The sequence below is a fragment of the Pelodiscus sinensis genome, chromosome 1 (assembly GCF_052426305.1).
Source record: "Pelodiscus sinensis isolate ZL-2025 chromosome 1, ASM5242630v1, whole genome shotgun sequence".
NCBI lineage: Eukaryota > Metazoa > Chordata > Testudines > Trionychidae > Pelodiscus > Pelodiscus sinensis.
This window is the reverse complement of record NC_143052.1, coordinates 220,130,616-220,156,898: the sequence shown is the minus strand read 5'-3', so window position 1 is coordinate 220,156,898 and position 26,283 is coordinate 220,130,616. Positions and strand designations below refer to the sequence as shown.

General features: G+C 43.7%; 1 protein-coding gene and 1 long non-coding RNA gene across 7 annotated transcripts in view; one reads left to right on the top strand and one right to left on the bottom strand.

Moving 5' to 3' along the window:
- Window positions 1–26,283, bottom strand: part of ARHGAP6 (Rho GTPase activating protein 6) — a 478,385-nt gene that overhangs the window by 13,252 nt on the left and 438,850 nt on the right. For all 6 annotated transcript variants that reach the window (XM_075914907.2, XM_075914901.2, XM_075914913.2 and 3 more), the window contains exons 8-10: window positions 23,364–23,512; window positions 18,760–18,939; window positions 4,553–4,650 (exon numbers count right to left, since the gene is read on the bottom strand). In XM_075914907.2, coding sequence (XP_075771022.2) covers window positions 4,553–4,650; window positions 18,760–18,939; window positions 23,364–23,512 — 427 coding nt within the window. The remainder of the gene's footprint in view (window positions 1–4,552; window positions 4,651–18,759; window positions 18,940–23,363; window positions 23,513–26,283) is intronic.
- LOC142823721 (uncharacterized) overlaps window positions 18,946–26,283 on the top strand; it is a 36,508-nt gene continuing 29,170 nt past the window's right edge. The window contains exon 1 of the long non-coding RNA XR_012898872.2: window positions 18,946–19,211. This is a non-coding gene — a long non-coding RNA (uncharacterized LOC142823721). The remainder of the gene's footprint in view (window positions 19,212–26,283) is intronic.

The window sequence follows — 26,283 nt, the reverse complement described above, 5'->3', positions numbered from 1 at the left end:
ACAGATATAAAGACACTTTATGAGAACAAGACACTCTATTGCATGTGTGTCTTTCTTTGGAGAGAAAATGACAGAATAAACAGCACATGAGAAACATGTAGTCATATGGCTTAATGCCACTACCTCAAGGCACTCAGATATTACAATGAGTGCAGTATTAAAAACTATAAAGAATACAACAGATTTCTAACTATTTTAGGAAAATCTATATTCCAATTCCACCTGGAGAGGGATGGTAAGATTTAAAATGTAATCTTTTACCTCGGTCACAAATTAGCATTAATTAAAAACCATTATCTAAAGAGAACTTCAAACAAAACAAAAAACCTACGATTTTCAAATATTTGTCTATGATGACTACTTAAATATGGACAACATTAAATGGTCCTAAGGAATAATTTTTACTTATAGGTCATTTACATTTGGTTCACTTTGCAGCTGCCAACCCAAGTTTCATTGTCATCAAATCAAAGTACAAAAACGTCAGGAAAATTATCCACAAAGATAATGTAGTATTTAGTTCAATGTTAATAGTAATTATCACTTCTCAATGCCTCACTTTATTACCTTTCCCTGATGTTTCACACAAGATACTCTAAGCTTAAGAAAAGAGGAGAATGAGGCAAACTCTATTTTGTCTGCCTTTGAGGAGGAAAAATAAAAAAGAGAGAGATTGCTATGTTATGGCCAAAACAGAGTCAAGAACATTTGCAGTGGCATTAAAAATATAGATGTGGAAGTCTAGACGAGTATGTGCATCAGTAGTAGCAACCTCAGGATAATTTGCATGAGAATAAAATGTTGACGTTGTTCATACACACTATGCTATGAAACCAACTCATTTCTTTGCTGATGGAGTCTTATTTAATTATTGAGGAATAATTAAAGTTTTCCATCCTATGGATCAAAACTGAAATCCACATTCAAATACATGGTCAACAAAAATCCATGAAGGAACATTTTGATGACATTTTGAATCATTTTGATGACATCTATGTGAACATCTCCCTTTTTCTCTACTGCCTCTTATTTCTCACAGGAAAATTACCAAGATATATGTAGCCAGAAAAATGCCACCAAGTCTCTAAATGGAAATTATTTTCTACAACATACCCATCTCTTTAAAATCGTGCACTCCTTGCATTACCACTTGAGCCAATATTCTTTCTAAGCCAGTGTTTCTCAAAGTGGTCTGTGGACCCACTGAGAAAGCTGGTATTGGACTGGTCCAGTTTGTTTACTTACTGGCTCTGCAGCCATGGAGCCTCACGGCTCCTATTGGTTGCAGTTCACCGTTTGCAGCCAAGCGGAGCCATTGGAAGCAGTGTCCCAGTAGCAGCTTTCTCAGAGTGGGTCTGTGGACCACTTGTGAGAAACACTGGTTTAATCTCTTAGCCAGATTATTACCCAACAGTTTGCAACATAAAACATATTTAAATCAACATAAATCACCTAGAAAAGTGAGTCTTTTGTAAAACAGTTTTCAAGAGTATTCAGGGAAGGATTCAAGAATAAACCTTCACATGTACAATGTTTTGTGACTTAAGTCTTTGATAAATCAGAAAATATATCCACATGGAAAACACGATCATACATCTCTATATACCATAGATAGTGAAGTCTAACATAAAAGCGTCTACTGATCTGGGAGAGTCCCAAATCTGCACCGTCCTTTGTGGGTGATGAATCTGAGGAACTGTCCCAGATTGAAGTGTCATTAGAGAAGGTTTTGGAACAAATCGAAAAACTTAATGTCAACAAATCTCCGGGACCGGATGGCATTCATCCAAGGGTTCTAAAAGAACTCAAATGGGAAATTGCTGAACTATTATCTGTGGTTTGTTACCTATCCTTTAAATCGGCTTCCGTACCTAATGACTGGAAGGTAGCTAACGTGACACCAATATTTAAAAAGGGCTGTAGAGGCGATCCTGGCAGTTACAGTCCAGTAAGTCTAACTTCAGTATCAGGCAAAATAGTCGAAACAATAGTAAAGAATAAAATTGTGAGGCACATAGAAGAACATAATTTGTTGGACAAAAGTCAGCATGGTTTCTGTAAAGGGAAATCCTGTCTTACTAATCTGTTAGAGTTCTCTGAAGGGGTTAACAAACATGCAGATAAGGGGGATCCAGTAGATATAGTATACTTAGATTTTCAGAAAGCCTTTGACAAGGTCCCTCACCAAAGGCTCTTGTGCAAATTAGGTTGTCGTGGGATAAGAGGGAAGGTCCTTTCATGGATTGAGAACTGGTTAAAAGACAGGAAACAAAGGGTAGGAATAAATGGTAAATTTTGAGAATGGAGAGGGGTAACTAGTGGTGTCCCACAAGGGTCAGTCCTGGGACCAATCCTGTTCAACTTATTCATAAATGATCTGGAGAAAGGGGTAAGCAGTGAGGTGGTAAAGTTAGTGGATGATATCAAACTTATTAGGATAGTCAAGACAGAAGCAGACTGTGAGGGACTCCAAAAAGATCTCACCAAACTGAGTGATTGGGCAACAAAATGGCAAACGAAATTTAATGTGGATAAGTGTAAAGTAATGCACATTGGGAAAAATAACACCAACTATACATACAGTATGATGGGGGCTAATTTGGCTATGACAAATCAGGAAAGAGATCTTGGAGTTATCGTGGATAGTTCCCTGAAAACTTCCAAAACAGTGTGCAGCAGCGGTCAAAAAGGCAAATAGGATGCTAGGAATTATTAGGAAAGGGATAGAAAATAAGACACAGAATATCTTACTGCCCCTGTATAAAACTATGGTACGCCCACATCTTGAATACTGTGTACAGATGTGGTCTCCTCACCTCAAAAAAGATATTTTGGCCTTGTAGAGGGTTCAGAAAAGGGCAACTAAAATGATTAGGGGGTTTGGAACAGGTCCCATAGGAAGAGAGGTTAAAACGACTGGGACTTTTCAGTTTAGAAAAGAGGAGACTGAGGGGGATATGATAGAGGTATATAAAATCATGAGTGGTATGGAGAGGGCGTATAAAGAAAAGTTATTTATTAGTTCTTTAAATAGAAGAACTAGAGGACACCAAATGAAATTAATGGGTAGCAGGTTTAAAACTAATAAAAGAAAGTTCTTCACACAGCGTGTAGTCAACCTGTGAAACTCCTTGCCACAGGAGGCTGTGAAGGCTAGGACTATAACAGAGTTTAAAGAGAAGCTAGATAATTTCATGGAGGTTAGGTCCATAAAAGGCTATTAGCCAGGGGATAGAAAAGGTGTCCCTGGTCTCTGTTTGTCAGAGGCTAGAGAAGGATGGTAGGAGACAAATCGCTTGATCATTGTCTTCGGTCCACTCTCTTGGGGCACCTGGTGCTGGCCACTGGGCTAGATGGACCTTTGGTCTGACCCAGTTTGGCCATTCTTATGTTATGTTATGTTGATGTGTATGTTTGAAATGATGTGACCATCCAATACTACATCTTCATGTAACTTGTATATGGCAAGATTTTTAAAAATTTTAGAAATTATTTTAGAGTTTTTAAAGGAGTGTTAATGATATTGTTGCTTGCATACCTCTGCTTATAAAGTCATGGACTTTTACTGCCATAAATCCAGATGTATAGGCCTTTGAGAGACAGAAAAATTATTTCTGGTGAATTTTAGAAACTAATTGTTTATTCTGGAAGCAACCACAATGTGCTATGCATATTCCATATACACAGGAAGATTCAATCCAGCCTGTCCCAAATAGTTTTCAATCTAGGAAACTCCTAAAAAATTACCTTAGATAGAATTACCATATATAAAAATGTCATGATTTTACGGTCTGATGTCCCAGGACCTACCAAAGCCAGAAGGAATCCTGTTAGACAGCTGGCAATCTCACTGTTCCAAATGTATAAAGTTATAGCACCAAGGCACATGGGTGTAGATAGGCATAGAAAATGTTTAACATCAAAGAACACAAATATTTCATGTACCACATTTGCTTTGGTGACTGGCAGGGTTTCTTTTTTTCTTCCTCATCATGACTTTCATTAAACATACTGCTAGATATGTCCTTCCACTGTCAATACATTTTCTGTTACACCAATCAGAGTGTTAGCAATGTCATGTCTACTTTGGAACTGTATGAATGCATAAGACAGAAGGGGGGCAAAAGACTGGCCAAACTGCTAGCCATTGTTCTGTTAAGGCACTACAGGGTATGTTTCAATGATAGTGTAATATGTACCCTTGTTACCAAATGCACAAGATCACAACAAAACACAAAACATGTACCAGTGGATTACTAGGTTATAGTGCACTGAATATATTTATGTACACCTAACATTATGTTCTCTGCAACAGTACACAAACCTTTCTTAGAAACAATAAACAACTTTTGTCTTTAGAAAATAATGCTGAAGAGGCCTAATTTCTTCGGCAGAGTCAATGTTATAGTGACACTATTCAGACATAGTCACTCTGTGATTCCTTCAGAGAATACAAACAAGAAGTGAGGAAAACTAGAATCTTTTGAACACTTCCAATGGAAAATGAAAATTCCCAGCAGGAACAGAGATGATGAAAAAACAGGTTACTCACGATGACTGGGAAGCTTTCCTTCTCAGCAAATAGTCTACAACATCTGGGTCCGTCTCTAATAAACTAATTAGCACTTCATTTTGAAGGTCAGGGGGAACCTAATGAAAACAACATTAAAAATTTAGTTGCAGAAGAATATCCTAAAATATATTTTAATTTTTTATCATGCCCATTTTGAAACACTAGGCTTGTGCATGAAAATAAATTGTGCGCAATTATATAAAATACTGTGTATATTACAAGCTGATATAATTATGCATACCCACACTCCTACATAAGAGAAAACAACTGTATACAGGACAATACCACACAGGTGTATATAGGATACAGACCATTTCGTATGTAGTGTTAAGTGACCACTATCAGGTATCCCTTGATTTCCAATACAGGTCTGGACAAGACCTATGGATTTCTAAGGGATAACTTGTGGTAGTATGCCCCAAAAGCTCTGGTTTAAAAAAAAATCACATTTCCACTGAAAAAGCAGTGGAGCTTATAAAATATGAAGCCAAGTAACTGATCGTCTTTGCTTTCAGAACCTGGAAAACTAAATGTGAAATACAGTAATTCCTCACTTAACATGTGCCCGCTTAACACGTTTTCGCGATAGCACGATTTTTTTTTTAGGCAACATTTTTCAAACAACACGACCACGTCCCTGCAATAACACGATTTCCCCTAGGGCCAGCAGGTGGCCGGCAGCTGCGCGAAGCTTCCCCTGTCTCCCTGAAAAGCGTCAGAGGTTTGCCACTCGCAGCACCGTTCCCCGGTGAACCCCTCTGGCCGGACGCAAGGCATCTGGCCGAGGGGGTCATCGGAGAACGGGGCGGCAAGCAGCGAACCCCTTCTGCTTTGTAGGGAGGCAGAGGAAGCCCCGCGCAGCTGCCGGTGATCGGCCACCTGAGGAAACCCAGCCTCTGGCTGCAAGACCCCTCCCATGTCCTTCTCTTCCCTTCTCCAGAACCAAACACCTCCCCTCCCTGCTATAACCCAGTCCCCTTTCTCCCCCAACCTTATGTCCTGGTCCCAGCTGCTAACAAGTACAGACTGGAGCTGCAAGCGCACATGTGCTTGAAACGCAACCCCCACCTTTTCCATTATTTTCAATGGGAAAACTGACCCCGCATAACACGTTTTCACTTAGCATGATCATTTCCTGAAAACATATCTACCGTGTTAAATGAGAAATTACTGTACTACCCTGGAAGGACAGAGTATTCTATGCTGTTTTTCTTTCTCAATCTCCACACTTATCCATGTGTGATTTCTCTTTCTCTCTCTCTCTCATAAGCGCATGGCATCTACAAACCAACATTCTATATCTGCAGTTCTAGGTCCACAAGACATTTCAAAGTCTTTGTGCCACTGTGGATATCACCCAAATCACCTGTGAATCCATATTTGGGACACTGCATTATGATGTGTTGAGAAGTTTTGAATGTTCTCACTATAGCCACACAAAGGGGGATCTTTGATTTTCCATTTGTGTATTAAGTGCCTACATCTTATATGGCTTGTTTGGATGTGGTCCAAACTGTGTGACAGGTCGAAAACTGTAGGGCGGCTTGTTGGGTCAGTAATAATATGATTGTTTAGAATGGTAGATGAGGGCAAGATACTTTGCCATTCCCAGGTCAGATTCAAAGGCATGAGGTGGTCACAAGATCCATACTGGTTTTTGCAATTTCAGGCATTGTTAGAGTATGTTATCATAACCACTAGATGAGAAGTGCTGGGTAATCTTTGGCACATTTAAGTGGTCATGCTATCCACATCTCAAAGGATAGCTGGAAATTCAATGTTTGCTATATATAAAGCCACAGTAGAGGTACTGATTTTAAAATTCTCATGCTAATTAGTATGATCTGATTCAACTGCTTCCCCACAAGTTGGGTGTGGCAGCTTCTTGCCCACACTGGTGGACAGTACTCTGCAACTGAGTACAGCAGGGCCAAGATCTGCCAGGTATTTGTAAATGACGGCTGACTGTCTCTCAATTTTTTCACACCTGGCTAGAGCACTTGTTGACCATCTTATGGAGCACATAACTAAGACTGCAGCTTGAATGATAGACTATCACCCAGCTTGCCATCTGCTTAAGACTGAGATTACAGAATCATAAAAACTTTGTACTGGAAGAAACCTTGAGATGTAATCAAATCCAGTCCCCTCCCACCCTCTTGCATTGATACAAGACCAAGTTAGATCACCTCTCAGATATATATGTCCAAATTATTCTTAAAACTCCAATGATGCAGATTCCATAACCGCTTGGAAGACTGTTTAAGAGCTTAACTGTTTTTCTTGAAGACTGAAAAGATCTTCTTAATATCTAACTTAAATTCCCTTACTGAAATCCTTTACTTCTTGTACTGCTTTCAGTGGACATAAGAAACAACTGATCACTGTCCTCATTATAACACCTCTTAACATAAATAAAAACTGTTAACAGATCCTCCCTCAATCTTCTTTTCTCAAAAGTAAGCATGTTCAGTATTTTTAACCTTTCCTCATAAGTCATGTTTTCTTAAGCTCTTACTATTTTTGTTGATTTCCTCTGGACTCTCTCCATTTTATCCACAACTTTCCTAATAACTTTTTACCCTTTACAGATAACAGTCAATAGGTTGTGCCATCTTCTTTTGGACTTCACCTCAGAGGTCTATGACCTCCCAACTCAATTACTGCAATGCACTCTACATGTATAAACCTTAAACTCACTTAGCAACACCAACTGTGGCAGCACATGGCAACTTGTCTTGAGGAGATGGAAAGAGGTTGTTCACTGAGAGTACGTTGTGCTAGTACTCAATGTTCTTCACTGACTCCCACTGTGCTTTCCAGGGGCAAACTCACATACTGACATTTTCTCCACTAAGTCTTATATTATTTGGGTCCAAATTAATCAGAGAAAATCATTGCTCTCCATGCAAGGCTAAGGTAACAGAGAAATCAGCTGAGGAACTTGAGCTAACCACGTTTTGGATGTTTGTGATAGATGAAGCTGGATGCAGAACAGTCTCAGGGTATGTCTACAATGCAATTAAAGATGTGTGGCAGGCTGTGCTAGTGCGCTTGGGCCCATAGATCTTAGGCTAACGGGATTTTTAACCGTGGTGTAGTCATTCAGGCTCAGGCTAGAAGGTGGTTTCAAGGACCCCGTGGAGAGTGGGGTATTCCAGAGCTCGGGCTACATCCCAAGTTGGAAGATATACATCACAATTAAACAGGCATTTAGCCTGAGCCCCACAAGCCCAAGTCAGTTGGCATGGGCTAGCTGCGGGTGTCTAATTGAAATGTAAACATACCCTTGGTAAACTGTGAAGTCTGTTTCTGGTTTCAATTTGTCAGAGTTAAAAATGAAAGGATCAGTTCAAGTTGCACAGTTCATTTGTTCTCCCGGGCATTTACTGGGAAATACAAACAGGATTCCTAATAGTTTCCTAATAGAGGGGTGTTTGGTGAAGTATTTGGAGACACATCATTAGGATTTCTTTGAACTGTGTATTATTGTGAAAAATAATATTTATAAATGCACTCAAGGCACAGAACAGGCAAAAGTTTTAATAACGAAGAAATGAAATAAATAAATATATCAATAAATGCTCGTTAATTAAAATATATATAAAATCTCTATGGTAATTATGCCTGTCTAGACACAGTTTTCTCTATTGCTTATATTTTGAGTATTTCAATCTTTCTACAGCAGTGCCTTTTTGGAATCCTAATGCCATCACCTAGCCTTGGGACCTCTCAATTTAGGTGACCTTTGTGAAGAATGGAGTTGGTTCCAAATAATATTTAAGGGGAAAGCAGAGTTTGCTTCTTCCTGCAAACTACATTGAATAAATAACACCAGGTTGCTAAGCATAAAATTATTCAATAAATAGGACTTTACACAAAAAAAAGTAAATGTGACAATACTTTTCCTTACACATATAAAGCTAAACAACTCCCAGATAACTCTAGTAGATTTAGTGGGGAAAAAAATCTATAAAATAAGAACAGCCATCTACATAATTTATAGAGACTGAAACAACTTAAATCTTGATTCTGCAACTGGATTTACGCTGGTGAACTTCTCATTACAGCCAAGTTTTGTTGTGCACTGTCTATAACATTTTATGCAAATGTGATTAATTTGCATATGAATAAATGATTTGTATGTAACCTGCTGAGGCAGGTCATAAAGCTGCACAAAACTTGGCAACGGCAGTGGGGATGCACAGAGACAGAAGCTGTGTGGTTTCTGGGGCGGCTGTTAATGCTGGTGGCTCCTGGGAGTAGGTGAGTGTTAAGCTTCCAGGAGGGCCAGGGACTGTCGGAACAGGAGTAGGGGCCCTTCAGGTAGCTAGAGTGGAAGTCTGGAGCTGTTGTCTTGTGCTGTCTCCAAGCTGCTCATTCCTGACCTAGCAGGAGGACCATGGAGAAATGGTGCCTTGCGGACTGCTCAGTGGGTGCCTTAGTGACCTCTAGCAATGCAAATGCAGAACTGCAGGCAAATACCTGCTGCCTTGCTGTCGCAGAGCTAGATATGTGAGAATTCCCCAGGAATATGCAAAAAGGTGGCAAATGCATTATTTGGCAGCTTGGACTCCTGCATCCATGCATAACTGCAAAAAAGTCAATGGACCATGATGTGGGTGTATAAGTCTACCTACTAGGAGGAAGTTGCATGACCGCATGACCGTGGCCTTAGTCAGAGGTCTGGAAAAGAGTAGTCCTCTATAGCAGTGGTTTTCAAACTTTTTCTCTTGTGATCCAGCTGAAAAAAAACTACCACAACCCAACATAATTTGAGTAGAGTGTGGACTCCAGGGTGGAGGTGAGGATGAGAGCTTTGGGGTGTAAGAGGGGGCTCTGGCTTGGGAGGAGGAGCAGGGATGGGGCAGGAGGGACTTACCTTGAGCAGCTCTCTGTCAGTGGTGCAGTGGGGCACCACAGACCATGCACCCCAGAAGCAGCTAGTAGAAAATTCCCAGACAATGGGAGTGTGGTGCTAGTACAGAGCCCTGTGCACTCTCTTCCCCTCCATCTAGGAGCCAGGCCTGCTGCCAGCCGTTTATGGGATGCAGAGCAGTCTGTGGTGCCAGGACAGTGGAGATGCCTTAGCACCCCCACTGATCATCGGATCACCCTGCAGCAATGAGACCCAGTGCCTGACATTCCATGAACATTGTGTGAAAACCACTGCTTTATGGGGCCTATCCTATAGGGACCTATCCTATATAACTAAGTGCCTAAAACCCAATGTAATCAAAGGGAATTTGGGAACTTAAATAAATGTTGAGTCCTAAATTGCAGCAAGACTATTTCTACAATAGGAAATTCACTTTAGATTGATGGTATTAATCTGAATTACTGGAATCTACTTTACAAATCCAAACAGTACATAATTATCTGGGTTCCTTAAACAAAAATTTTTTGACCCAGAAATAACTCAAACCCATTCTGTAGTCTGTGGTTTGGGCTAAATATCACATTGTTTCTATTAGATATTGTTTCACAAACCTTTCTTCATTTCAATGCTGAAGCCAGTCATAGAGTTAAAAAAATAAAACCAAACTAAACACAAAAACAACGAGTAGTCCTGTGGCACCTTAGGGTATGTCAACACTTGGTCCCTAGTTCGAACTAGGGACGCTAATGAAGTAATTTTTGAGGAGTAACGTTAGTTTGAACCAAGGGGTTTGGTTCGAACTAACATGTCCTAGCGCGCACTTTCACAACAGCTGTTGAGCGGAGTAACGCGCAGGCGAGAACATGCTAATGAAGCGCAGGATATTTAAATCCCCGCTTCATTAGCAATTTCATTCGCCTACATTTGCATCCCTAGTTTGAACTAGGGACCAAGTGTAGACGTACCCTTAGAGACTAACAAAAATATATAGTAGCATTAGTATTCATAAAATTCACTTCGTGAAAGCTCATGATTCTATACATATGTTAGTCTCTAAGGGTATGTCTATACTAGCCCCCTAGTTCTAACTAGGGAGGCTAATGAGGGTGACCGAAATTGCAAATGAAGCACGGGATTTAAATATCTCGAGCTTCATTAGCATGTTCCCGGGCAGTCGCCATTTTAGAAATTGACTAGCCCGGAGTAACCCCTTAACTCAAATTAGCTGGTAAACCTCATTCCAGAAGGAGTAACAGCTAATTTGAGTTAAGGGGTAACTTCAAACTCCTGTTTCACTGCCATGTGTTAGAACTAGGGGGCTAGTGTAGACATACTCTAAGGCTATGTCTACATAGCAGTGTTATTTCAGAATAAGCTATTCTGGAAGAGATTTTCTGGAATAGGTTATTACGAAATAGCGTGTCTACACACAAAATGCAGTTTGAAATAGTGCTTATCTATGTCAAATAGTGTGTCCACACTGATGACTGGATGCTGAATCACATTTAAGGCTACTTGGAACTAGTTCAGATAGGGCATCAGGTTAGTAGTTAGCCTCGAGCAGCAGCCACACGAGGTATCTGAGGCTCATGCTTACAGGGACATCCCAGACAGCTGTTTCTCAGGTTTCCCTACTTGCTTGTATACCTCTCTGAGGGACAGCAAAGCCTTTTCTTTTCTTGCTCTGGTTGCCCTGATTCAGGACATCACAGCACTCTCTGCTATGGAGCAGGAGCTGCCTGCTGGCAGTCTTCTGCTCTTGCAGATTTTACTACAAGTCATGCAGCACTTTCTGCAGGCTGCCTCCCAGGCGCTGCAGGAATCCAACCCACAGAGTTTCTGGGAGACCCTCGGGTATGTGGAGGAGTGGCTACAGAAGCTGGACGCTGCCCGCCATGGTCCAGACGCCATGTCCTGCCACATCTGGCATCTGGACATTAGTGCAGACTGGTGGGATCACGTTATCTGGAGTGCTGGGGAGGCCAACAATGGCTCCAGAACTTCAGAATGAAGGAGGACACCTTCCTCGAGCTGTGTGAGTGGCTCACCATTTCCCTCCAGAAGCATGTCACCATCGCCCTCTGGAAACTCTCCACGCTGGAAAGCTACCGATCCATGGGAAACCAGTTCGGCGTGGGGAGATTGACCGCCAGGGCCTGCTCATGCAGGCATGGCATTCTCGGCCTATTGTCCCAGGAGGGGGTGGAAGGATGGAAAGGGCCTCCCTATGGAAAAGGGAGTAGGGGTCAGGGTAGTGCAAGCCCTTCCCTGGTAGAGTTTGTTCTTTCCCACCCTAACAAAGCCCTGCCTGGAGCGCTGTGATTGTAGGGGGTTACTTCTGGTGAGTGGGAGGGAGAGGGACTCGGAGGGGGGAGAGGGGAACTCTCAGGTATCCTGGCACCCCTGTGATTCTTGGGTTGTTTGTCTTCTTCTGCAGGTGGTCAGAGCCATCAACAACACCCTGCTGCACAGAGTCATCCTACTGGCAGATGTGGATGCCATCATCAAGGAGTTTGGCGCCCTAGGCTTCCCCAATCGCAGGGTGGGGGGGGGGGGGCTATCAATGGGACACACATCCCTATCTCTGCCCACAGGGGCGGATATAGGGCAGGGCGAACGGGGCGGCCGCCCCAGGCTCTGCGCTTAAAAAAGCCCTGCGCATGCGCTGTAGCGCCACCGTACATGCGCATGGCGTCACGGCGCATGCGCCGAGGCAAAGGGGGGGCCTCGCGGAGTTATGCTGCCCGGGGCCCCGCAAAACAGTCATCTGCCCCTGTCTGCCCAGACCACCGGGCCTCAATGTACATTAACCACAAGGGATACTTTTTGGTGGTCCTGCAGGTTGTGACAGACCAACAGGTCCAGTTTACGGACATAAATGTTGAGTGGTCAGGGAAAGCACACGACGCACGTGTGTTCAGGAACTCCCGCGTCTGCCAGAAGCTGCACGCCGAGACTTTCTTCCCCAGCTGCCACATCAGGGTCAGGGATGTGGACATGCCTGTATGCCTAGTAGGAGAAGCATCTATGGCGCATGAAGCCATACACTGGCCACCTCACTGCCATCCCTCCACTTGCCCCTTCCTTATCTCCTTTCCCAACGACAAAATAAAAGCACTTTTTGTTTTGATCAATTAAACAGTCTGTATTTTCAATAACGGAGAGGGGGGCGGGAGGGTCAATGAAACTGGGGAAAGAGAGGGGAAAGAACCTGGGAGTGGGGAGGAGAGAAGGTGGGAGAAGGAGGGTGATAAGAACCTTGGAAGAGGGAGCTGGAAGCGGGAGAAGAGGTTCAGGCCTCAGGCTGGGAGTGGTGCCAGCCTGTGTGGATCCCACCGCCGTGGGTGCAGGGGCCTCGCATCAATGGGGGATTGGGGATGCTGTGGATGGAAAAGCGGAAGGGGGAGAGGGAGTGGGAGGAGGAGCAATAGCAGGAGAGGGAGCAGAGGCAGGAGTGGTAGGAGGCAGCATGCTCTGCACCAGGGTCTGCACATCATTGCACAAGGAGTGGCCCTGCAAGAGCAGTTCCTGCCAGCTCTCCTGCCATAGCTGCAGGTCCTCCTCTACCCAGCGGTGGATGGTACTGTGCAGGGCTCACAGTACTGCCAGGTGCTGTTGCTGGTATTTGTCCACTGGATGTGCGTGCCTATGGAAGCCTCAGGTGCAGGAGGATGTCCCGGGTGGTGTAGACCGCCCTCCACTTGCAGCTGGTCCAGCTGTGGAGATTAAAGACAGATGGTCAGTCATCCCAGGGGATGCCTGAAGCCCAGTCCCCCTCTGCAAGCCAAGAGCGACCGTTCTCAGCGCTGTTACAACCAATGTGCTTGGATCCAGGCCCCAAGACTGTGGGTATGCCCATGTGCAGGAGTGCTGAGTGTGTGTGTGGGTCGGGGGGAGGGGAAATATCCCCTGCCTCCTTCTAGAGGTGGCTTGTGGAGGGAGGGTGTCCCACCCTGGGGTCAGGAGCATGGCAGGTCTCTCCAGACACCCTGTGGGCAACAGCCCAAGGGTCCTCTGTCACTGCCTGCTGGGGCCATTTGCCCAGGAGTGGCTCGGCACTCATGTGCACAGGTTGCTGCGTGATCCGCAGCCAGCAAGGGCCAAGCATGGAGTGCCTAGATCTCCCGTACTTCCCCCGTACTCTCTGCATGAAGAAAAAGTGCTGGCACTCACACAATGTTCCTTCCCTAGCCTCAGACGATGCCTGGGAGATATCCGCAGGGAGGCCTCAGAGCTCCTGTGTCACCTCTGTGCTCAGGGTGGCTTCATCCAGGTCCTGGGCTGCCTCCTCCTCCTCGTCACCATCGTCTGGGCCCCCAGCAAGGACAAGGATGGGCGTCTCCAGCCCGGAGTCTATAACTACGGGAGCGGGAGGGAGGGGAAGAGGGAAGGGACTGCCCCGCCCCCCAGGATGTGGTCCAGCTCCTTGTAATACGGACAGGTGTGGGGCTCCGCCCCAGATTGGGAGCTGCCCTCCTTGGCCCTGGCATAAGCCTGGAGGAGCTCCTTGACCTTAATCTGCACCTGTTCTTGGGTGCAGATGTGGCCCTTGCTCCCCAGGCTATCTGACATGTGGCCATAGATGTCTATGTTCCTGCATTTGGTGCAGAGATCCTGAAGGTCTGTCTCATCCCCCTGTCAGCCGATGGTCAGGGCAGTGAGTGGTGTGTGTGTGTGTGTTATACACCCGAGACTTCAACTGCTGAGACCAGGGTCCCTTCGCAGCGGGCAATGTGGAGAAGGTTAATGGGCGCCCCAAGAAGTTTACAGGGAGAGCTTATTACACCTCAGATTTCAGCTGCTAAGATACAGGATCCCTTCACAGCGGGCAGTCTAGGGAAGACTGAGAGATGCCCCAACGGATCTGTCACCTGGGAGTGACATGATCCAAACGCCCAAGCTCTTCCTATACCTGTCCCTTATGACCGGCTGAAGTTCTTTTAAATTGTGCTTGGTTCTGTTACAGCAACTGAAGGAGTCAGGTTAAAGCTTAAACAGTTACTATTTTATTGTTACAGGGTAAACTTAGCTGTTAAATGCTACTACTGTGTTACATATAACACAGCCACTACAAAGGACAGGACAGAAATTACACTAATAAGTCACTTACAGGTACCATGAAACCCTTTTGGTTCTCTGAGCTCTTATTAAATGCATGCAAAATAGACACCTAGCAGGTATATAATCTCACCCCTGCGTTCCAGACTTGGCGTGGCCAGCGTCTTTCTCTCAGTCCCTCGGGAAGAAGTAGGGCAAGGTTGGGCGTCCCACAGACCTCGGGAGACAATCAATACCAGCCAGCAGGTGTAGATGATTGGAGCTCAAATGGGGTGGGCTACTAAACCCCTCTTTATACCCTCTGGGTCACGTAGGCTTCTTCCTGGTCTCAAGTGGCCAATTAGGAAAAATGGCTTTGAATGCCAAGTTTCCCATGAAGGGTGCAAAGCATAATTCACACCTGGGAAAATGCAGACAATGGGCACCTCTGGTATGTGATGGGCGAAGATTCCTCTCCTGGGACAGTGCAGGCATGTCAATTACTGGTACTAGCCATCAGGGTGACGGGAGACCCCGGGTTGTCAGCTAGCCCATAAACCAAGATGGGGTTCATGTCTGGCTACACCCCCCCCCCCCAACCTCAGTAAGGTCCAGGACCTCTGCACCAGACCAGGAAGGTACACATTGCTTGCAGCCAATGGCAGGCTCCTGGGAGCTGGCTGAATGCTCCCGAGGAGCAGTGGAGGGCTGGCTGGCACCATCTGGCTTGCTCAACTTTGGCAAAAATGGAGTCAGGGGCAGCTGCAGGGTGGCTCAGGGCTATGAGGCCTGCTGCAAGCTGCAAACCCTGTCTGCAGAGTCTGCAGCTTTAAGAGCTCTGGGGGGAGGGTAGGGGTATAGAATTTTCCTGCATGTGGACAGAGTGGCCAGCAGGGCACCCTGGGAAGGGCTGGAGGCCCCCTATTTCAAAATAGCCCCTATTCTCTGTCTACACAGCGCCTATTCTGAAATAGCTATTTTGGAATAGGCGCTATTCTCATAGAATGAGGTTTACAAAACTCGAAACAAGCCATCTGCTATTTCGAAATTATTTTGAAATAGCAGTTTGGCTGTGTAGATGCTCACAAAGTTATTTGAGAATAGCAGTCATTATTTCAAAATAACTTTGCTGTGTAGACGTACCCTAAGGGTTCATCTACACAGAACCCTAAACTCTAAATAAGATACGCAATTTGTGCTATGCAAATTGTGTAGCTTATTTCAAAACTATTTCAAAATAGCTTATTTTGAAATCTGGCGTGTCTACAAGTGCCAAATTTCAAAATAACGTGCTATTTCGAACCATTCCTTATCCCTTGTGCAACAAGGTTTACCGGGATGTAGAAATAACATGCCCATTATTTCGAAAAATATTTTTGAATAATGGGCGGCTTGTGTAGACGCAGAGTAGCTATTTAGGGATACCTCTGGTACATCTACACTACAGGATACATCTACACTACAGGATAAGGTCAAATTAAGATATTCAACGTCAGCTACGTCCATAGCGTAGCTGAAGTCTAAGTACCTTAACTTGATCTTTGGCACTGTCCACACTGAAGTAAGTTGAAGGAAGAACAATCTCCCTTTGACTTTCCTTACTCCTCATGGAAGCAGGACTACCAGCATCGACTGGAGTGCTCCTCTCAGTTCAAATTAGTGTGTCTTCACTAGACCCGTTAATTCGAACCCTTGAAGATAGACAGCAGCAGCTTCAATCTTCTCTGTAGTGTATACATACCCTAAGGTGCCACTGGACTACTTGTTGTTTTTAAAGTTACAGACTAACACAGCTACCCCTCTGAGATTTTCAAACAAAAAAACAATCACCCTAACAGTAATGAATTATATGTTATATGCTGTTGGCACAGGCTCTAGTCCAGCTGTTTGAAAGTAGTACAAATGTCAAACAATAACTATAAACAGCAGTCCTGGCCTTCTCCCACTCCCCAGGGTTGGGATAACAATTTGTTGCTGTCTGATTGGAAATCATCAGAATTGTTCTACAAATAAATTTACAGATCTGTTCCCAGAAATCCATCAACTTTGCAAAGGATTCAGTATGTTAATTTCATAGAGAACAAAAAAAAGCATTTAATTGAACCCCAATAGTGACATTAACAACATGAGTATACACCATGGTGCCCCTATGAATAATAAATACAAGGAGTTTGACCGTACTATACTTAAAAACTACTACTGACATGAGACGTAGTTTCTTTCCTGAAAACAGGCACAAAAAACCAAGAAACCACTCTGTATCTTCAAATCCGAGAACAAAATCTCCAGAGATGCTTGTGTGCTATACTTTACTGAAAGTTTCAAACCAATATACTTTAGCCATAAAAAAGAGCTTTTGAGTAGCTGTTGTTTTCCCCTGCATCCATCTATCCATTTCCTCTGCATTCAGATGAACAAACTTAAATCTCTCTCCAAAAACTGAAAAGTTATTCCAGAAACAAAAGGAAATTATTTCTGTTTTCCCTGCACTGAGTTTAACCTTCAGATAAAAATGCAAGCACCGAAGTGATAAAGGAATAAAACTGTCACAATTAAAAGACTCCATATGTAGGTTAGTCAATCCCTAAACCCCACCCTTTCCACATTAAAAAACTGAATGCGTGCCTAGAGTGTAATGTACTGAGATGTGGTTGTTCCATAAAATGTTCGTACAGTGAAACAAAAATAATAATACTTCAGCATTTGTTTTATGTAAACTTGCTGTAACAAAATCATTATTGCCAACAGTGCTCCAAGCAAGCAGCAGCAGCTCTCACATGACAACAAGTCCCATCATTTTTGTCCCTAGAAGGAAAAATATACCAAAAATGTTCCTGAACTGTAAAAGCAAAAGAAAAACAAAGAACTGAATGTTTCACTGGAACAAGAATAAAAAATAATGCACAGGATGTAATGGAAGGAAATACAGTATAAAAGAAAGGCAGACGCTCATCTGATGCTATTATTTGACCTGGCAGGCAGGGTTCACTACCATTTTCTCATGCCCTTCTCTCCCCAGCTATATCCTACACACTGCAGTATGTTCCACATTGTTTCACACTTCTCAGACTGAAGTCACCCCATTACAGGTTTTCCTATCTTCTCCCCAGCTACCATTTATGCTGTATCATTACAACAGTTCTTTCTTTTGTCTTCTTGTTTACTGAACTGATCGCTAATAGTACAGTTCATGCTGCTTCTCTGTTGCAGTAGAAAACAAAACAGAACACACAGCTATTCTTACCTTTCTAAGAGTTAAAGTTTTCTTTTTCTTCAAGACATTTCTATGAATCTAGTCACCTCAAAATGAAGGAATGATACCACTGACAATTCAGACCTGCACTATCCAGTTATCCCAGCCTAGAGGCTCCCTTAAGCCAAGATCATAAATCATATTAATCTGAAAGATAGGTTTTTTGACAATCGAATAAACGACAAGATGCCAGGAATGTGATTTAATTAGGCCATAATGTTATTAACACAGCTGGGAACAATGCAGCAATAACTTATCCAGTGCAATTCATCCTTTCTTTGTAATTCAAGCTTTTCTTTAAAACCCAAAATGATGCCTTTGGGTAGAGAGAAGGGCTTATAACATTTATCTTTGGATGCCTAAGAATCTATAGGCTTATACTTCACTGCTTCCGTCCAACCAGCCTCTGAAAGCATCTCCACACCTGACTCTTGTTGAGTCCATGGGGTGTGGAGGGCTGGCATGAATCCTTATAGGGGTTAAAGGTTTCTCTTTCTCCCCCTCATCTCCACCGCCCCCACTCAGATAAAGCTTCCCAACCTCTGCGGTTCAGGGGACCGGCGGGGAAATTTTCACTAACTATATTATTTTGCTGCACTGTTTAATTAATAAATAATTCTATCACACCAAAGCATAAAAGCATAAAAATTCACCTAAGAAATAACTTAGCATCTCTCTCTAGATATATAAACATTTTTGTGCAGCTTAAACAAGGTTCCTCTGTTAAACCTTTAAGTAAGCCTGATCAGTCCTTATATGCAAGAAATTTTTATCTACCCATTTTTAATGCTAAACCCTCTTTACAAACATCTCTTCCTGAAGCAAGAATATGTAGCCTTGTTACCAATTGCACTCAATCATTGCTAATCATTCCCTCATATAACCATATCTGCATCACTATTTGAACATAGTTCAATTCAACTTCTTAGTAACACCACCTAGGATACCCCGACTTAAAGAGCTTTAAAGAGTTAAATGCAAAATCAATTGGTGTAATATTAAGCAGCATTCACCTACCATGAAAAGGGTTTCATAGTTTTCAATCATCTTTTGTACAACAGCAATGATTGCAGTACTCTCCTCCGCTCGAGCTGAACTTTGAACTGTGAATTCTTTGTCTGTAGACTTTTGCTTGTGCAACAGGTTAGGCCCAAATATAGTGGCCAGGTTCAGTGATGTCATTTTGTTCCCAGTAACCTAGAAGAAAAAGAATATTAATCAGTGGCATGTTTTCTCTGGCTATGGATCCTTAGTTGGTATTCCTATCAGGTCAGAGCAAGAAGCTCATTGCTTCTGAAAGATTCTCCTCCTACGAAGCCAGGAAGTAGAAGAATAGGACCTCATGGCCTCAGCAAACTGTTGCTGCTCTAGAACAGCTGCTGCTCCCCAATGCTGCTACTTTCTACAGGCAATGACACTTCCAGGAGGACAGAATTAAAAAAAACCCGTATGGACACAAGATACTCAAGGTAACTAGATAACTGAGGATTGTGTGTATTACTTTTATTCTTTCCCTTATTTGGTTCCTGAACAGGGCCAATTCTTTTCACTTCTACCCCTGTAATCATATGACCTTGGATAAACTTCTGGATACAAAATAAGAATAAGAATAGACAAAAATTCTCTGAAAAAAAATGTATCATAAGGATTAGTCAGGACAATTTTCCAATATCAAATTTGCAAGGAGCAGATTTGATCTTCCTCTATGTGACTCCATCTGGTTGCTATTTTGGGAACGCTACAAAAACAGCCAGGACTTCACTGAACAAGACTTCATGTAAATTCCAGATGTTGACTAACTAGGCTTAGGATGTGGGAGTGGGAGATTTTGAGGTGGAAGAAGAGAAATGAAAATATTCATTATTTTTCCCACATCTGAACTATATACAATAATTTAATAAAACAAGGCACAAAGTAGCATTCCAGAAGACTTCCGCAAGATAATTCTTCTTTCAAATAGAATTCTGAGTTTTTCAGTAGTTTTGTGCACTGTACTTTATGTACCTGCTAAAGTTCTATCTTGTTGAGTAGAATTCTATTGCATGGACAGCTAGGTTAAAAATAAGCATTTTTGCTTGCATAAAATTAATAACTGTATTAGTCTTTGCAGATCTGAGGCTTTAATAATTAATAAATAATATATTATTTTGCTAACAATTATGCTTCATTACACACACTGTCCTTAACTCTTACAATATTATCAGGATGGTATACATGAATTTGCTTTTGTTAGAGTATATATGGCAAGCAAATACATTCCTCAGGAGGATTCAGGCATTTACCACAGCTACTGTACCAGTTCTCTTAATCAGCTTTAGGTGCTAACCTTGCAATTAATTTCACAAGGGCAGACTCCTAAACCAACACAAAACTAGGGAAGGATTAGGACCTAATTGCTATACCTCTAAGCTATTCTCAGCACAATAAATATCATTATAGTCCACTTTTTTAAAAAAATGTCCTCCATTATTACAAGTCTACTTAAACTACAGAGAAATTGCACAATTTTAGCATGCTGGTCAGGGCATAAATAGCAAATTGTAATGGATGTCTCTCAAAATGTGTTACACACCTCCACAAAATTTGACATGACCAACCCATGAAAAACATGATTTTTCAGCAGTATTTCTTAATGTAGAGGCCTACACCCAAAAGGGGATCACAGTCCTACTAGGGGATTTGCAGTACTGCCACCCTTAATTTCTGTGCTGCTGATGGCACTGCCTTCAGAGCTGGGTACTCAGGCAGCAGCATCCGCTCTCTGTTCTGCCTTCAGAGTGTGGGCTGGGCACCAGATTTCATGGGAAAGAACAGATTCCACGGTCGGTAGCACAATTTTCATGGCTGCAAATTTCATAGATTCCTAAATATTATGTCTGTACTTCTCCACCACCTGGTAAGTGGAGTGGAAAACTCAGTGCGTGAATAGCAGCACTTTGGATGGGATTTTTAAAAATGCCTAAGTGCATGTGTGATGGAGTGAAGCAAGCCCGCACTCAGATGGGGCCCCATGAGCCGTGGCGTACCAGAGAGGAGCAACCCCGCACCCAAACGGGGCCCCACGAACCGTGGGAAGTCAGGTGGGATGAGATGAATCACCCCGAGACAACGGCCGGCAAAGCTGAGTGGGACCCAGGAGAGAGACCGAATGGGGCTGAGAGGGGGACCAACGGTGCAGGCACGGTAAGCACGGGGCCGGAAAAAGGGACAGGCACCAGTTAATGATGTCACCCGCCGACGCAGCGAGGACATCCCCGCCCACTCGCTGGAGCCTCAGGAGGTGGGCGTAAGCAAGGTGGGACATTCAAAAGGGATGCTCGCTGCCCTGGAGAGGGGGCGCCGGGCAGAGCACCGGAGAAACAAGGAGGTAGGTAGAGGAGGTGGGTAGGAAGTGGTCCAGGGAGGGGTCGTGGAGCCCGCAGGCTGGCACATTTAGGGGCAATTCATCCGTCAGTCAGGCAAGGGATACGGATATCCCTAACTTAGGGCCCTGGGCCGGGAACTGGGAGTGACGGAGAGCCCGGGTCCCCTCCCCCACCACACCTCCCCCGACTGATCTCTAGTTGCTGGCGAATCACAACAGTAGGGACGGAGGCTAGAAGGAACCCAGGTCTTTGGGTAGGGCCCTCCAACCGTATCTTGCAACAACGCTCGTTAACTGTAATGAGTGACAGCATAGGCAGTTGGTGAAGGTAGGGATGGGGAAGGCAAGCCTCAACCCCAACTCCAGTTATGCCCCTTCTACTGAGGTCCTGGCCTCACCCCCCTGGGGAGGTGGGGCAACGTGCCACACATGCCTCCCACACACAGTGTGCCACACATGTGCCTCCCAAACATGGGGACGGGGAGGTGGGTGAGTGGGTGCATGCTCTTCCCAGCCTCCCCAGCCCCGGAGCACCAGGGAGGGAGGAAGGTGCGTGTCAGACCCAGAACACCGGGGAAGGGAGGAGGACTCGCAGCATGGCCCTAGCCCTGGAGCACCAGGGAAGGGAAGAGGGTGTGTAGCGTGGCCTCCCCGGAGCACCGGGAAGGGAGTAGGATGTACAACTACAGCCTCTCCAGCCAGGAGCACGGGGAGGGCGGGTGCTTGGGGCACCAACACTCCACCCCCAAAGGCCTACGGCAGGCATTCTGGGGGCAGAGTGTGGGCGGGACCATGCCTGGCTGGCTACCAGATGCCGATGACTAAGTTCCACAGCACTATTAACTTTCAGTGGAATTTGTCCCCAAAATCCACTTAAACCTTTATATAAGTTCCACCCATAGACATCCAAATAACTGATTTCACCAAACACTGTGTAGGATTTCCCAAGGGGCGAAAGCTAAAAGCCATAAATAATTAAAAATAAGTAATAAATGCTTTTCACCCACACACCTCAAAGTGCTTTACAAAAGTGTTTAATAGGGTAGGATCCACAAAGGTACCTAAATCTTGGACCTAGACTTTGCCTACACTTTAATGATTCACAAAACTTTCAAGAAATGCTGCTGGTACCTAAACTCACTCAGTACTAAAGTTTACAATGTAAAGTTTCCTAGGTGCCTAAGTTTCTGCCTCTGGGCTTGTGCTTGACATACCCCTCTCTCCTCAGTATCTCCTATTAGCATGTTTAGTAGCTCCCTACATAGTGCTGGCTGTTGTGGGTTGCATTCTTAGGCGTTTATCTCAGACTGCAATGTTGTTGTCCTTTAATTTTTCTAAGTGGCATGACACTCAGCATTGCAATATTTAAACCCCTTCATGAATCCCACTCATCATCCCTATTTTATATTGGTAAACAACTGACTTGCCCAGTGTCTCTCTCTAAGGGTATGTCTACACTACCACCCTAGTTCGAACTAGGGTGGTAATGTAGGCAACCGGAATTGCAAATGAAGCCCGGGATTTGAATTTCCCGGGCTTCATTTGCATCTTGCCAGGCGCCGCCATTTTTAAATGTCCGCTAGTGCGGACTCCGTGCCGCACGGCTACATGCAGCACGGACTAGGTAGTTCGGACTAGGCTTCCTATTTCGAGCTACCATTACTCCTCGTTTCACGTTTCACATTTAAAAATGGCGGCACGGACTAGGTAGTTCGGACTAGGCTTCCTATTTCGAGCTATCGTTACTCCTCGTTTTACGTTTCACATTTAAAAATGGCGGCGCCCAGCAAGATGCAAATGAAGCCCGGGAAATTCAAATCCCGGGCTTCATTTGCAACTCCGGTTGACTACATTACCACCCTAGTTTGAACTAGGATGGTAGTGTAGACATACCCTAAGTCAGTAGCACAGCCAGGAATAAAGAGCAGATCCTTCGACTCATGTTCCAAATAATATAATGGGATAAAACTAAACCAGGATAAAAACCAGAATGGATTGAATTAACTATTTCTTAACAGTGAAGTCCATTAAGCTATGAATCTCCTACAGAAAGTGGTGGATGCCTCATTGATTAAGTCATTTAAGAACTACAATAAATAACAGTCTCAGGAATACGCTGTAGTAAACAACTCAAGGGCAAGAGAAAAGACAGTATGAAGTCTATTCCATCTTAACTGCGTATGATTCTAGGGTCTCTGTTTCTCATCTTTATAAATATGTCTTCAGAGCAGGAAGTAATGGAAGCCAAAGAACATACCTCCTGGCCATCTTTGTCTGTGCTGTCTTCTGCATGGCTAGCCACCATAGAGAGGAACTGCAGGAGTCTGTGTAGGGTGTCACAGTTACAGGGAGGTAGAAGATAAATAAGAAGCTGTAAGGTGCTTAGTTGTTCATCTGGTTCTAATACTAAGAGGGAAAAAGAAACATCTAAGAAAAAACACTGAAACTAACCTAAAGGCAATACACATACACTCAGCAGTGTTCCAGCTAAAAGAATAACATTTTTGAAGAGATTTGCAGGTTTTCCATACCTTTTCCAAGGTAGGTTGATACAATTTTAAACACATGACAAACAAAATTTTCTGTTTTATTTTGTCTGAGTCAATTGTCTCAGCCAATAGTGGAGCTGTAGGATTAGTAGTGTCAGCTATTACAAATTTAAACTCTGCTTAAATGAACAGAGTTTAGTACTGTACCTTATAATCAATAGATAGATAGATAGATAGATAGATAGATAGATAGATAGATAGATAGATAGATAGATAGATAGATAGATAGATAGATAGATAGATAGATAGATAGATAGATAGATAGATAGATAGATGTGCACACAGATACACAATGGATATTGATGGCATCCAGGAGACTTTTAGTTTTAAAGTATCTTCTTAGTATTTATGCTTTAATCATTTTAATTAGTTGTCTTACAGCTTTCTTTCCTAGAGTGCATCTAGGAAACTGAAAAAAAGCAAGAAAGCTCATGATTCTGCTCTTGTCTGTAGCCAGATCATACCGCTAAATGCAATGTTAGCCAATAGAAAGAGCTGGGTCTTAAGCAAGATATCGAATCTGAAAACCACAGATGGATCGGAGTACACAAATGAGTTTGCAGTAGGGATGTTACATGTAGTTTAATCAACTAACTGACTAGTCGATGATATTGTCATCGACTGGTAGATTAGTCGATAAGTGGGGGAGCCGCAGCAAGGTTAACTCCTGGCCCCAGGAGCTAATCCCGAGGCAGCTCTGACTTTTAAGTGTATTAAGAGCAGGCAAGCTGGAGTGCAGTGGGGGGGACCCAGTGCGAGCTGGGAACCAGCTGTCCCACTTGTGCTAGGTCCCCATCACTGTGCACCAGCCTTTTAAATGTATTAAGAACCAGCAGGCTCCCATCTGGGACAGGACGCAAGCCAGGAATCAGCTGATTCCCAGCCCATGCCCAGTCCCCGCAATCCCCCTGCCCCGCGTGGAGACAGTGCTGGGAGGAACCAGTTTTTAAGCTGTCTCTCTCCCGCACAGGCTTCTGATAGAGGCAGCGGGGAGGAGGGAAAGAGTGGGGAGAGTGCAGCTAGTCAAGGGACTAGTCAACTAGTTGCTTACATCCTTAGTTTGCAGCTTGAACATCTTTCTTATATAGACCAAATTTAAACACTCCAAAATCTGGCAGGCCTTGAATTCACATTTGCAGTGTATGTACCCCCACATGCAGGAGCGTTTTGAACTATGGCTGCGAGGCCCAGGAACTGTCATGAAGTCTGAATCTGAGTGGAAAGTTAGGATCTTGGGTTTCAGTCTGTGTAATGGGGTATTGTCGACTGATCAGCCTACCCCATCACGTGGCTTGACTGTTTAACGTTTGAAAGGTCCTTACTATATAAAAATTTAGGTATTAATCATAGAGATGAAGCATTCCTGGCAATAAGTGGAGCTTGGTGAAAAAAAATCTCAAGTAGCCATGAGGAGAGGAAAGATAAGGCTCACCTCTCACACAACCCACTGCGAATGATCTAGGACAAGGGGACCAGCATAAACACTACCTATTCCCTCCCTCAAAGCAGGAGAAGGCTGCCAAACTCTGACACTGAGAATGAGGTGGAGCCAGCTGAGGGAGAAGATGAATAAGGTCATACTGAAAATTTAACTACTGCCTCCTCCAGGAGGGCAGATGAAAATTCCTGGCATAAGGAGAGAGTCGATAACTGCCTGAATTACTCAGCTCCAGGAGGGCTTATAGAGAAATAATGACTTTTGAGCTGGGGACTCCTGGCTTAAAAACAGGAGTGATAGCCACTTGCATTGCCCAAGCTCCATGGTAGCAGTCCTGAGGCCAAGTGCTACACAAGAGGAGCAAAGAACTGTGAGCTGAGGAGGGATGAAAGACTTTCCGTTTGTGATAATGTGGGACTACTGTTAAAGGGACTCTTTATTTTGCGATGAGTACAACAGGAGGGGAATAAACTCTCAAATGTGCAGGCCAGAGGCTAGCGTTGACCAATATGAGTTGGCAACCAAGGGGAAGACAAGCAATCAGGCACCCAAAGGAGGGTACCAGACAGTGAGCTGTTTTTGGACATATGAGGTTCATTGGGGACTGAGACTTCATTACACTCCCCATGGGTCAATTGTGATCAATAGCTAAAAAGAGTTAAAAACCATTATAATGCCTATATGGCAATACTCATGCAGTAGGAAACAGGATACAAGAAACATTTCTTTGGCATAATTATTTTTTAGATGGGCACTGTATAAAATTGCTCAGAGCTATGGAACACTGGAACTAATCCAGGCATTAGTGGATTAGTGGGCAGAGTACAACTAAAGTGATAACAAGTCCATGAAATATATGACATAAGCACACGGCTCTGTCATTTACCTTATTACCATATTAAGCACTCAATGCAAAATTTGAGTCTAATGGGGCAGGAACTTCTACCTGAAAACCCCCCACTAATTTTAATATAACACTGCATAAACATAAGAATTTGCCTTTGCAGGTCCAATTACAGAATCAGGGATTAATATGTTACACCATATGACCACCATGTGTATGGTATATGTATACACAAGCAAAGAGAGAATGTGATGAGCTTTTTTTCCTGTGCTGTACCTATCCAGCATCAAAAGTAAATAAAGCCCTTTACAACATGTGAGAACATTTGCAAAAATTTGTAATGAAC